This window comes from Chiloscyllium plagiosum, unplaced genomic scaffold (assembly GCF_037043375.1).
Source record: "Chiloscyllium plagiosum isolate Xiang-an unplaced genomic scaffold, Cpla_swu_hap1 HiC_scaffold_48, whole genome shotgun sequence".
Lineage (NCBI taxonomy): Eukaryota > Metazoa > Chordata > Chondrichthyes > Orectolobiformes > Hemiscylliidae > Chiloscyllium > Chiloscyllium plagiosum.
The window spans coordinates 2362567-2376638 of NW_028270186.1; the positions used below are offsets into that span (position 1 = coordinate 2362567).

At 41.9% G+C, this 14072-nt stretch overlaps 1 protein-coding gene across 1 annotated transcript in view; it reads left to right on the plus strand.

Annotated features, from left to right (window-relative positions):
• LOC122543017 (GDNF family receptor alpha-2-like) overlaps nucleotides 1-14072 on the plus strand; it is a 318753-nt gene that overhangs the window by 33494 nt on the left and 271187 nt on the right. Inside the window, exon 3 of the mRNA XM_043681193.2 lies at nucleotides 11987-12070. Within this exon, the coding sequence (XP_043537128.1) occupies nucleotides 11987-12070 (84 nt within the window). The remainder of the gene's footprint in view (nucleotides 1-11986; nucleotides 12071-14072) is intronic.

Sequence of the window (14072 nt, forward strand, 5' to 3'; positions counted from 1 at the left end):
TCAGTGCAGTATTCTCTGCCCTTTCCAACAACTGGTGCTTTAGCTGTGGTCATTGTAGCAGGTGCTTTTTCATGAACAATCAAAAGAACATTGCAGTACAGTCTGTTACAAATCACAAGCATTATCAGACACAGAAACACGATATGCTGTGATTAAAAAGGCAGTTTTCTCAGTTATATGGGCTCAAGAGAGATTTTCAGACTACATCTTTGGTCTGAAAGTGATCACAGACACAGATTACAAATCTCTAGTCTATTGGATAAGAAAGAGCTGGCAAAGATGTCTTGGAGAACGCAAACATTTTGACTTTGTCTCATGAGTTTCACTGATGAAAGAGAATGTGAGCAAGAAAAACTGCAGATAACAGCATATACGTTTCTCAGAGCAATGGTCAACAACTCTTTTGAGCATAAAATTGAGGTTAGTTACAACATCAAGTCATATAGCCAGTCCATACACAGGCCACTGCACTACAACTAACTCAGCGAAATTCGACAGGAGCAGGTCCCAGACCAGAATTACTCAAACTCTCGTGATTCTGTATTGAGGATTGCACAGATCAAAAGCACTGTAGTATGAGCACCAACAGCATTTACAAATGTCTACAACATCTGACCAATAACCAGCTAATCCACTTCACTTGGAAAAGCTTCCTAAGGATGCTTGCTGACACCAGAGACACTTGAATCCACAGATGAATAGCCAAAGTTCCATTAGTGATGTCTTGGTTTGGGATCTCCAAAAACACTGAAGATCTCATTCTGGATTGCAAGATCTGCGCCATCCACAGGCCACAGTAATGAGAACTGTTAATGCACAACACATTCTCTCCAAACAGTAGCAATGTGAGGGCATAGATATATTTGTTTTTTCATGGAAGATCTTAACTCACTGTCATTCCTGATTTTTCCCACAGGACAGAGGTTGAGAACGGGTGGCATAGTGGCTCAATGATGAGCACTGCTGCCTCACAGCGTCAGGGACCTGGGTTCAATTCCAGCCTTGGGCAGACTATCTGTGTGGAGTTTGCATGTTCTCCCCGTGTCTGTGTGGGTTCCCTCCAGGTGCTCTGGTTTCCTCCCACGATCCAAAGATGTGCAGGTTAGGTGAATTGGTCGTGCTAAATTGCCCATTGTGTTCAGGGATGTGTAGGCTAGGTGCATTAGTGTGAAATAAATATAGGGTCTGGGTGGGTTACTCTTAGGAGGGTCGGTGTGGACTTGTTGGCCTGTTTCCACATTAATAAGAATTCTAATTCTTAAACAAAGAAGATGCACACCACAACTATTTATTTAATCACCTCATACGAGATATTTGCAATACCTGATACCTTTGATATTGGTGTGGGATTTCAGACCATTCGCTAAGAGAGTGCTTCATGCAATTTGTGGTCAGTTCTGGATTTGAACATGTCACAATTGAATGGAGAAGCTGAGCCTGGGTCAGGATAGTTATATTGCTCTTGAAGAAGGATACTTATTGATACTGTTAAATAAGAGACTCACTCCACTCCAATTAAAGTTGCTGATGGGCAACAAGCTGATAATTCAGCTCCCATCTTACTGACATGACAAAGAAGCTGACATTACATTTATGCCTAAAAATATGGCACTGGAAAGGCACAAAGCATCCGAGGAGCAGAAGAGTCGACGTTTTGGGCATAAGCCCTTCATCAGGAACATGGGGAGGGCCCAAGGGGGCTGAGAGATAAATGAGAGGGGGTAGGGTTGGGCGAAAGGTAGCTTGGAGGGGTGATGGTGATAGGTCGGAGCAGAGGGTGGAGCAGAGGGTGGAGCAGATAGGTGGGAAAGAAGATGGACAGGTGGGACAGTTCAAGAGAATGGTGCTGAGTTGGAGGGTTGGATCTGGGTTAAGGTGCGGGGAGGGGAGATGAGGAAACTTGTGAAATCAACATTGAAACTTTTTAGTTGGAGGGTCGCAAGGCGGAAGGTGAGGTGCCTTCCTCTAGGCACAAGATGGTTTAGATTTAGCAGTGGAGGAGGCCCAGGATTTGGGTGTCTTTGGCGGAGTGGGAAGGGAGTTGAAATGGTTGGCCACTGGACAGTGGGATCATTGGGTGCATTTGTCCTGGAGATGTTACATTTATGCCGACAGGACTACCAAGACTGACATAATAAAAAGTTGTCCTCTCGTGGGCAACAGGCTCCATGTGACAGTGGGTGATACTTTGAAAATCGATTGTCACATTTCTGGCAGGGGCAACAGATGTAGCTCAGGGATCTGAACAGAAAAGATACAGTCATCCAAGGAGCTGGAGCAACATTTCATGTCTGAAATGTTGCGAGTCTGAAGAAGTTCTCACTGGACTTGGAATGCTAACTCTGCTTTCTCACTTCAGATGCTGCCAGACCTGTTGAGTTTCTCGAGCAATTTCTGTTTTTATTAATCTCCACCCTTTTTTTTCCATTCTCCTGCTCTCCAATAAGTTGCTACTGTCCCTTTTATTCTATAAGCTGTAAACTTGCTTGTAACTCTGTTGTGCAGCTTTCCTCATAGCCTTCTAGGTCTTTCCTGAAATCAATGCTACCTGTTTAAAGATGTTTATGCCCTAGCTGGAGCACTGCATGCAGTTCTGGTCACCACATTATAGCAAGGGTTAGAGGGGATTACCTCTGTGAATGGAAAAAAGTGCCTTATCTTTGCCCCTGATAATCTCATATATCTCTACCAAGTTCCCTCTCAATCTTCACTGCTCCAAGGAAAACAACCTGAGCTGATCCAACCTTTCCTCATACCTCAGAACCTCCAGTCCAGGAAGCATCTGAGTAAATCCCCTCTCACTCTTCCTATAATTTGGTGACCAGAACTTCATGCAGTGCTCCAGTTATGGCATAACTGGCTTTAACCAGTATAACTGTTATTACACAGTCCAGCATAACCTCCTCGTTCTTGTATTCTCTGCCAGAGCTAATAAAGGCATGCATCCCATATGCCTCCTTAATCACCTCATCTGCCTACCCTGCTCCCTTCAGGATCGATGAATCAGGATCCCCGTGACCTTCAGTACTTTCCAGAGGCAACCATTCATTTTGTAACCCCTTTCCATGTTAACTTTCCCCAAGTGCATGACCTCACACTTTTCTGGCTTGAATTCCATTTCCCATTGTTGTACACGGCTGACCAGTTCTTTGATCTCCTCCTGCATTTTTCAGCAATCCTCACTATTTACAACCCTGACAGTTTTCCTGTTGCCTTCTTGATTACACCTGTATGGGATACAGGGAGATTTGGCTGTCTGAATTCAGAATTGGTTGACTGACAGAAGGCGGAGAGTGGTTGTAGGTGGGAAGTATTCTGCATGGAGGTCAGTGGTGAGTGACGTCCCACAGGGCTCTGTTCTTGGGCCTCTGCTCTTTGTAGTTTTTATAATTTACTCGGATGAGGTTGAGGGTTTGGTTAGTAAGTTTGCCGATGACACAAAGATTGGAGGTCCCATTGATAGTATTGAGGGGTATTGCAGGCTGCAGCATGACATCAACAGTATGTAGAGCTGGGCTGAGAAATGGCAGATGGAGGTCAACCTCGATAAATACGAAGTGATGCATTTTGGAAGGCCAAACTTGAATGCTGAATATAGTATTAAAGACAGGATTCTTGGCGGTGTGGAGGAACAGCAGAATCTTGGTGTTCAAGTGTATACATCCCTCAAAATTGCCACCCAAGTGAATAGGGTTGTTAAGAAAGCATATGGTGCTTTGGCTTTCATTAACAGGGGGGTTGAGTTGAAGAGCCATGAGTTTTGCTGCAGCTTTGCAAAGCCCTGGTGAGACAACACTTGGAATATTGTGTCCAGTTCGGGTTGCCCTACTATAGGACAGATACAGAGGCTTTGCAGAGGGTGCAAAGGAGGTTTACCAGATACTGCCTGGACTGGAGGGCGTGTCTTACAAGGAGAGGTTGACTGAATTCAGACTTTTCTCTCTGGAGAGAAGGAGGAAGAGAGGTAACCTGATTGAGGTATACAAGGCAATGAGAAGCATGGATAGAGTCGATAGCCAGAGACTTTTCCCCAGGTCAGGAGTGGCTGATATGAGGGGTCATAGTTTTCATGTATTAGGAGGAAGGTATAGAGGTGACATTAGAGGTAGGTTCTTTACACAGAGAGTTGTGAGCACATGGAATGTGTTGCCAGCTGTGGTGGTGGAAGCAGAGTCCTTAGGGACATTTAAGCGACTGCTGGACATGCACATGGATAGCAGTGAATTGAGGTGAGCGTAGGTTAGGTTATTTTATTTTAGATTAGGATTAATCCTTGGTGCAACATCGTGGGCTGAAGGGCCTGAACTGTGCTGTACTTTTCCATGTTCTATGTTCTATACCTCTTACTGTTTCAGTCCAAGTCAGTAATGTACACCACAAACAGCAAGGGCCCCAGCACTGAGGCTGGCAGAACCCCACTGGAAATGGACTTCCAGTCACAGAAACATCCCTTCACCATTAGCCTCTGCTTCCTGCCGCTCAGCCAATTTTGGATCTATTTTGTGTTACTTTGCCTTGGATCTCATTGACTTTTACTTTCTTGACCAACCTGCCATATGGGATCAAAACTCTTGCTAAAGTCCATGTAGACCGCCTCAAATTAATGACCTTCATGAATGCTTCTGGCTACTTCTCAAAATATTTGATCAATTTGGAAAACACAATGTTCCTTTAACAAATTAATTTTGACTATCTTTGATTAATCTCCGTTTCTCCAAGTATAGATATATTCTGTCCCTCAAAATTCTTTCTTATAATTTCCCCACTCTGAGGTTAGACTGATTGGTCCAGAATTTCCTGGTGTATTCCTTCCTCCCTTTTTTAAATATTCATTGAGTAATATAATGCTCATCAGTTTGGGCATGTACCTCCAAACGTACATGATCAGGGACTTGAACAGAACAAAAGGAAGGAAATGATGGAGTCAGCAACTTACACCATGGCTTCTGTCACTGGGATTTTCACACTATTGATCGAATTGAAAACCGTAACAAGGCAATTACATTCATTCCATCCCCACAAAAATCATTGGTAATTCTGATTTTCCTGCACTTGAACGAGTTTGCATCCTGCTGCTACCCAAAACTTAAAATGATGGCATAAATGGCAGCGCCTAGACCTTTAAACATGTTTTCCAGTTGGCCTATGCTCATTCACTTGGCTCCAATTAATTTTCAAAGTGTCAAAATTTATTTCCAAATATTCATTGATGCAGAATTCTACTATTGTGAAATAAAATCTTCATCAACAGATTGTTTAAGTAACCAGTCAATGCAGTTCATCGAGCACGACAGTCCAGTTTATTTCTTTCACACAAGTCTTTCGATTTCAAGCAAAGCAATCTTGGGCATTTTACCATCAACCATGAATGTTTTTTCCAAAAAATGGCAAACATATATCAGCCCATTGCAATCCAAAATGACAAAATGAAACGGTGAACTGGCTCAGTAAATTCACCCTTTCCATGCCTGACTACAGTACATGCCTCAGCTCCACAAAATCTCAGTCGTCTTCAGTTTCCTGCAATTCTGGCTTCCTGCAAAATTACAACTCTAATGCCTTTGGCTGCCAAGCATTTCATCAGCTGTCCTTATGTATTCTATATATGTGACCTGACGTCAAAAGCTGTGAGATAAGGCATCAGTGAAGTACCTTGGAACATTTTGCATTGTTAAATGTGCTTTATTGAACCTGTTAAAAGCCTTTCTTTCCTTCTTATCCAATCCTGAATATTCCTCAACATCCAGGATACATTGGGCTTGTTGCTCCTAAATTTCACCCGAAAGGGAAACATGTTGGGCCTGTACTCTCACCAATTCTGCTTTGAATGCCCCCCCCCCCACCCCACAATTTTTCTGCTGTAGATTTCCCTGTGAGTAGCTGTTCACAGTTACCTTGGCCAGATCCTGCCTTATTCCCCCAATCTGAAATGCAGACCATCTTCTTCGTTTTCCAAATCACACTTGAAATATGGAGTGTTGTGGTCATTTTTACTAAAATGCTCCCCAATACCACCTCAACCACCAGCTTCATTCCCCAGAGTTTGCGGCTTCCCTTGTTGGACTTTCTGCATGTTGATGCATAAAGTTCTCTTAAATACATTTCTCAAGAAATCTGTCACCTTGAAACCTTTTACACTATTTTTATCCCAATTAATGATAGGGAAGTTGAAGTCCCCTAATATAATTACCTGATAGTTGTTTTTATATACTTCAATGAATTGGTCTATCTTGCTGCTTCTCTACTGCCTGCATGGGGTCCAACAATACACTCCTAACAGTGTGACTGCCTCCTTTTTATTCATAAGCTCTACCCTCAAAGACTTCCAAGATATTGTCTCTTCTTATTGCAACAACTGACTCAATATCGCCTTGGTTTTTACATCTCCTGTCCTGCCTGAAGATCCTAAATCCTGAAATGTTGAGTTGCCAGTCCTGCTCCACCCTGAAATGGCAACAACATCACAATTCTATGTGTCAATCCACAAACTCTTAACTATCTGTCTTACCTATAATTCTCCTAGCATTAAAGAAGAGGCCATCAGCCTCACCTTACTCCCTTGAAATTCAACATTCCCAAAATTCACAACGCTTTTCAGGGAAAGAAATTCCTTCTTATCACAGACCTGAATGGCTGATACCTTACCCTAAGACTGCGGCCTCGTTCCCAACACTGTGAGCAGTGGAAACATATGCTCAGCATCTAACCTGTCATGTTTGTTAAGACCTATTCACTTTTTCTTGATAGGACATCCTTTCCATCCATGAAATCAATCTGTTGTGACCCCTCACACATCCAGCCTTTTTTCAAGGACCCTAAATTGTACACAGTACTCCAGGTTTGATCTCTATGAAGGTCTGCATAATTGCAGAAGGATTCCCTAACTGTTAGATTTCAACAGCCCCATCTTTGCAGGAAAGGCTAACATATCATTTGTCTTCCTAATTGTTTGCTGTACCTTCATGCGAACTTTATGTACTCCGATCATGGAATGTGTTAAACCCTTCTGATTCTTGGGTGAATGTGATCACGGAGCAAAGCAATTATGCAACAAAGCACCAAGAAACAATTAAGTGCTTCATTGGAGAGGTCGAATAAGAACGCGCCTGAGAAAGAATGAACATGACAGGTTATTACCATCCATCCCCCTCTGCAATTCTGCAGAGTAGCAGTGCCAAAGGTTGTTCAGTTGAGTACACCAGGGACAAAACCAATTGCAGAGAAAAGCAGTTAGTGTCTTCATCCTTCATAATTTAAATTAGTATTAGCAATGATCGCTGGATTTAATTTTGAGTAAGAAACATAAAATTATATTTTTAACATTTCTCTATTTTCATTTTCCCCAGTGCAGTTTCACTAATCTTCCAGCGAGGAAACTCTTCAATTACTAACATTAGGTTAATAAGTTTCCAATTTGCAGCCAGCAGCTATATTCTGAATGAGAATGAAACAAGTTCAGGTGAAGGGGGCCTTTGGACTGTTATATTTTCTCTGTCCAGAATACCAATTTCATTGTACTATTATGAGTCAGTAGTGTTGGTTAATGTCTCCTCAGTAGGATGGCAACCCTGAGAGTGCAGCACTGGACCATCAAATTTAACTCTATTTTCTCTCCACTGATGCCACCAGACTAGTTGTGTTTGCCCAGAATTGTGTTTTTGTTTCAGATTTCCAGCATCCACAGTTGTATTTTGGTGAGGGATTAATTGCCCTTGATCAAAATCTCCTTGGATCCCAAATGGACAAATTTGTTCTTTGTATGTTAGTTGGATTTAATTGCGTAGAGGTATTGGCATTCACTGAGTTCCATGTACACAAACATGGGGCTCTTGTGGTGTAGTTGCAATGTCCCTGCCCCTAAACCAGGAGGCCTGGGTTCAAATCCCAACTAATCCAGAAGTGTGCCATAATATCCCTGAAAAGGTTGATGCAAAAAGAACACTGTATGCAGACACAGTCCTCAAGTATGATTGTTGGAGCTAAGAGGTGTTGATTTGAAATGAGTAACTGACTAAATAAATATAGATGTGTATAAAGGTTTCTCCAGGTCTATTGCTCACAAACTGAATTCCTGGAAATGAATAAGAGTCAAAATCAGTTGACAAGGATCTAACAGATTTGTTTGCAAAGTTGGGCAACTAACTTGGAGTGTTGGAGAAGATATTGGAGACATCAGCAGCATGGTCCTAGTTACCTGAAAATACGGTGCAATGTGGGTGATTTTATTTTGCCTGAAGATATGAAATCAGATTGATACTGCACTCATTACCTTTCACAGATTTAAATTGGACTAACATTCTTTCACTAATGACATCAGAGGATTATTGCAAATCTGGAGATTTTTGCTCCAATTTTTACAACATCTCTTTTTAAATGTGAAAGCTCGAACTTTATATGTGAAAGACATTTACATTTAAAATGTGTGACACCATCAGGGATGTGCTAATTCAATCATGTATTATTAATTCATTTAATTCCAGTGATATCATTAATCAAAAAGTAATGTTTCACCCATGGATTTAATAATGCACTTTGGTAATGGGCTTTGTATGCCCTCAGAATGTTTTCAGGTGCCCATGTTGCTTTTTTAAGTTGTTTGATCATGTTTTACAAAAAAAAGTTGGTATCGTTGCTGATTGATATTATTGATGTGCGTCAGAGCCCTTCGTATTTAATTCATTTTTAAGAGTCATTTGGCAAGGTGAGCATTTATTGTTCATTGTGACGGACCCCAAGAAGGTAGTTATACAAATGAGAAGCTTGAATCGCGTGTCAGAAGCCACTTCATAAATGGAGCTATTTATCACTTCAAAAGGTCCCTGCTTAGGATCTGCTCGAAGATAAAAGCAAGGGGCATGGATTCAGGGTATACCATGGCAGTGAGATTGGCAAGTGGATATTGGGTAGGGAATGGGGGAACTGATAGTCAGTGATGGAGGATGGCACAGAATGGGATGAATTTAATAACATTTCAAAGATCCGGAAAGGCAAGTTGGGGCCAGATGCCTGAAATGATGTTATGTGATTTCAGACAGCCATGGGATGGAAAAGAGATGGAAATATGTGACAGAGAAGAGAGATGCAGTGGAAATAGGGAGAATGGGATGAGAGTTGAGGTAAGGGATTGGGGGCAAGAGTTCAGATATATGGGTTATGGTTGAGATGCATAAGCAAGGGGTTTTGCATGGGGAGCTCATATTGGAAATTGGGGCCAAGATAGTACATATGGTTTGAGGTGAAATATATAGGGAGTAGAATTGAGCCGATGTCATCAATTTTGCATTGAGGTGCTTGACATAGTTGGTTGGTAATATTAGCAGGAGAGATGATTTTCGGACATCAACTGGCAATGCAAGTAACAGGTGTAGGACACAGTGCAGGAATGATGGAAGTTTGTCATTAGCAAGTAACATGAGCAAAGGATAGGGATTGAGGGGTGACAGATATAGGACAGACGTCAGAGGTAGTTTCTTTACTCAGAGAGTAGTAGGGGTGTGGAATGAACTGCCTGCAACAGCAGTAGACTCGCCGACTTTAAGGGCATTTAAATGGTCATTGGATAGACATATGGACGAGAATGAAATAGTGTACGTTAGATGGGTTTCAGATTGGTTCCACAGGTCAGCACAACATCGAGGGCCAAAGGGTCTGTATTGCACTGTAATGTTTCATGTTCTATTTATCTGACTATTTAGGATAGAGTTTAGTTATTCATATTCAAATTCTTTGATTTTATAGAACATAGAACATTACAGCACAGTACAGGCCCTTCAGCCCTCGATGTTGTGCCGACCTGTCATACCAATCTGAATCCCATCTAACCTACACTATTCCATGTACGTCCATATGTTTGTCCAATGACGACTTAAATGTATTTAAAGTTGACGAATCTACTACCGTTGCAGGCAAAGCATTCCATACCCCGACTACTCTCTGAATAAAGAAACTACCTCTGACATCTGTCCTGTATCTATCACCCCTCAATTTAAAGCTATGCCCCCTCATGCTCGCCGTCACCATACTTGGAAAAAGGCTCTCCCTGTCCACCCTACCTAACCCTCTGATTATCTTATATGTCTCTATTAAGTCACCTCTCAACCTTCTTCTCTCCAACGAAAACAGCCTCAAGTCCCTCAGCCTTTCCTCGTACGACCTTCCCTCCATACCAGGCAACATCCTAGAAAATCTCCTCTGCACCCTTTCCAAAGCTTCCACATCCTTCTTATAATGCAGTGACCTGAACTATATACAATACTTCAAGTGCAGCCGCACCAGAGTTTTGTACAGCTGTAGCATAACCTCATGGTTCCAGAACTTGATCCCTCTATTAATAAAAGCTAAATTTTTACTCAGTAAAGTCCATCTGAACCAAACTATGAATCTTGTGGCTTCAGGCCTTTCATACATATCTCAGGTTTTGGATTTGAAATAAAAATAAAAAACATTACTCGTCTTTACAGAGATAATTAAAATATTTGTCAGCCAATAGGAACAGATAGTGTGGTGGAAAACATCATGCCACAAATTTTAACTCCCTACCCACAATTTCATACAGATTATCACCTGCCCTCACAGTTTACTCCTCTACTCCTAATCCCTGATCTCTACTCCTTAAAAACTATGAGCCAGAACAATATTAACTGTTGATTTACACATACTGGATCATTGTCATCATTAGGAGAAAGTTACTCATTGTAATCATGAAAGTCATTGAGCAGGAAACTCAGTTTCACTTTGACACATTGGTCCTCAAAGACAATTAAGAGAAATATAAAGATGTTGGGACAATGCAAATATCTTCAGACATTCATGTGTTGCAGCCACGGCCATGTGTGCATTCAGCAAGATTTCCATGTGATCCGACAGTCATTTCACTTCTCAAATCAGTAACTTGTTAAGCATGAACCTTTGAGGGCATGGGAAGAAATAGAATTCCAATGGCTCCAAGAAATTTAGTTCTGTTCAAATAGTGAAATGTCACAGCCAAAATGTCACAGAGAGATTTGGTTTGGAAAATCATCTCATACAACTTTATGTCAATGCACATTTATGGGAGAAAACATAAGATAAGCATGAACTTGTATCCCAATTATTACCTTCCACACCGTCCACCCCCCCACCAATGACGCATAGTGACAGGAGCATCTCCCTCACACGAAATGTAATGCAATGATTCACAAGGGTATCTTTAACCCATCTTTCAAAGCCTTGCCCTCTATCATCTTGAAGGACAAGGGGAGCAGATATATGGAAACTCCACTAACTGCAAGTTCCTCTCCAAGCCAAACACTACCCTAACTTGAACTATGTTGCTGTTCTTCACTGTTGACCACATGGGCTGCAGAAGCACATCAAATTCTCAAAGGCAATTAAACATGATTGATAAATGCAACAATGGCTAATGATGCTCAAATCTTAAGAATGAATACAAAAAGTACCAAGCCATAATCTCACTGAACAGTGGAATGGATTCCAAGGGCTAAATGATCTGCTCTTATCCCTTGGTAAAGCTTCAATCCATACCTGTTATATCTATGATTGCTCAAGTTGTGATGGTGTTCTGGTTCAGAATGCACTCACCAACAAGGACACAGCTCAAAAGCTTATCCCTTTCGAAATATACAAACCATTAATTTGGAAGTAGGTTAAACCAGCGATTGTCTGGATTTAAGGGGCATATACTGACATGGCTTTAGGCCTACGTAGCTCTGTGGAGTCAAGTCCAAATGCATATGATTTCAAAGCAGGAGATCAAGACATGATGTAGTTATGGTGAAGTGCATGAGAAAATAAAACATCTCCCAATGTGATTCATGAAATAGCTTGTGTATTCTGGGCTAGACCTCCAACAGTAAAAAGTCTTATAGAGCTTTGCACAGTCAATTTACTTTCTCCTCCAAGATTTGAAATGCAGCAATGGAACAGAACTGACTGCCCTCTGTTTGCTGACTGTTCTAATCACTGTGTCAACCTCATTTTTTTGCAGGTAATGACCTATATGAAAACTCTCCCTATGAGCCGGTTAGCTCACGCCTGTCCGACATATTCCGACTTGCTGCAATCAGTTCAGGTAAAGAAAATGATATTTCTCTCATCTCCTCTGAAAATATTTCCTCTTCTGAGAGAGGGGCATGAGTGTGGGATTTATCTGAGGATAAACTTCCCAGTGGTAGACTGAAAGCCACAAGATTTTCAATTCAAATGGACCACATTCCACCGTGAAATCCCCAGGTTACTGCTGCAAATCTTGTAATCCCATGGAATCGAAATAGAACTTGATTATCTTGAATGCTATAAAACAGTAGTCATGCTTCCAGTTGCTGCATGGGAGAGCAATATTTGAATTTACTCAACAACCTTGAGTACAATTCATCAGCAGTCCCTTCCTCCATTGAATACCACATTTCAGCAGAAGTCTAAATGATTCTAACAAGAGGACATATCGTATACTCCAAACCTAGTAAAGACAAGGCCCACACCATATCTGATCTCAATGAAAATGCTCCTCAAATTGCTCTCCAATCTTCCCTCAAATTTTCCCATGTGGAGTGGTTCATTGAACACAACTTGTTCAAGTTAGCATATTAAATTATCTGTCTCTGCCCAGCTCGGGTTCCTGACTGCTTCTTCCAGGACTTTGCCAATCTTAGAAATACGACGAAGGACTACCATTTCCTCGTTATTCTGAGGATTCTGAGCAATTGCGTAATGTTTATTGTCAATATAGGATGGTAAAAGCAAATTAAGCAGTGGTGTTCTGAAAGACACTGGATAAATAATTTGGAAGGAAAATATTTTCAAGGCAATGGGGATAAAGTATGGAGGGTGAGGTTAATTGAATAGCTCTTTCAAAGTGTGGCATATGAATCATTCCTTGATTCTTACCTCACTTTTCTCTTCATCAGTGTTGGGAACCTCAAGATTCAAATCATGTCAGATTTTATATTAAGACACACAATGACTAATTTGTCAAAGCTAAGTGAACATATTTGTGACTTTTATTTCTAAGTTGGAAAAGAAGCAAGCTGGGTACATTCGGCCTGGAGTGCAGTACAGATCACAGCCAGAATTAATTCCAAATCGTTCTTTTGGCAAATCAAGCTTTGCTTTTGGGGAAGGATATTTCCTCATCCTCAAATCCAAGATTTTGCCCTAATCTGAAAGTTATTGGAACATGTGAAAGATCCATTTGGCTGTCTCTCAACAGCATGCCCTTTCTAGCAACTTTAACAGAGTAAATCATCCCAAGGCAATTTCCAGGAGGGTTGTCAGACAAATGAGACAGTCCACCATTTAAAGCAAAGTTAGGGCAGGTCACCAAATGAAGTTAGGCAAATAGGTCATTTTTTTGGCAATATTTTTGTGATAATAAAAGCATGCTATTGCAGATGTTGTAGATCTGAAATGGAAACAGGTAGTCCTGGAAAAAAAATCTTCTAGGAGAAAGTGAGGTCTGCAGATGCTGGAGATCAGAGCTGAAAATGTGTTGCTGGAAAAGCGCAGCAGCTCAGGCAGCATCCAAGGAACAGGAGAATCGACGTTTCGGGCATGAGCCCTTCTTCAGGAATGAGGAAAGTGTGCCAAGCAGGCTAAGATAAAAGGTAGGGAGGAGGGACTTGGGGGAGGGGCGTTGGAAATGTGATAGGTGGAAGGAGGTTAAGGTGAGGGTGATAAGGTGAGGGTGAGAGGCCGGAGTGGGGTGGGGCGGAGAGGTCAGGAAGAAGATTGCAGGTTAGGAAGGTGGTGCTGAGTTCGAAGGTTGGGATTGAGACAAGGTGGAGGGAGGGGAAATGAGGAAACTGGAGAAATCTGAGTTCATCCCTTGTGGTTGGAGGGTTCCTAGGCGGAAGATGAGGCGCTCTTCCTCCAGCCGTCGTGTTGCTATGGTCTGGCGATGGATGAGTCCAAGGACCTGCATGTCCTTGGTGGAGTGGGAGGGGGGGTTGAAGTGTTGAGCCATGGGGTGGTTGGGTTGGTTGGTCCGGGTGTCCCAGAGGTGTTCTCTGAAACGTTCCGCAAGTAGGCGGCCTGTCTCCCCAATATAGAGGAGGCCACATCGGGTGCAGCGGGTG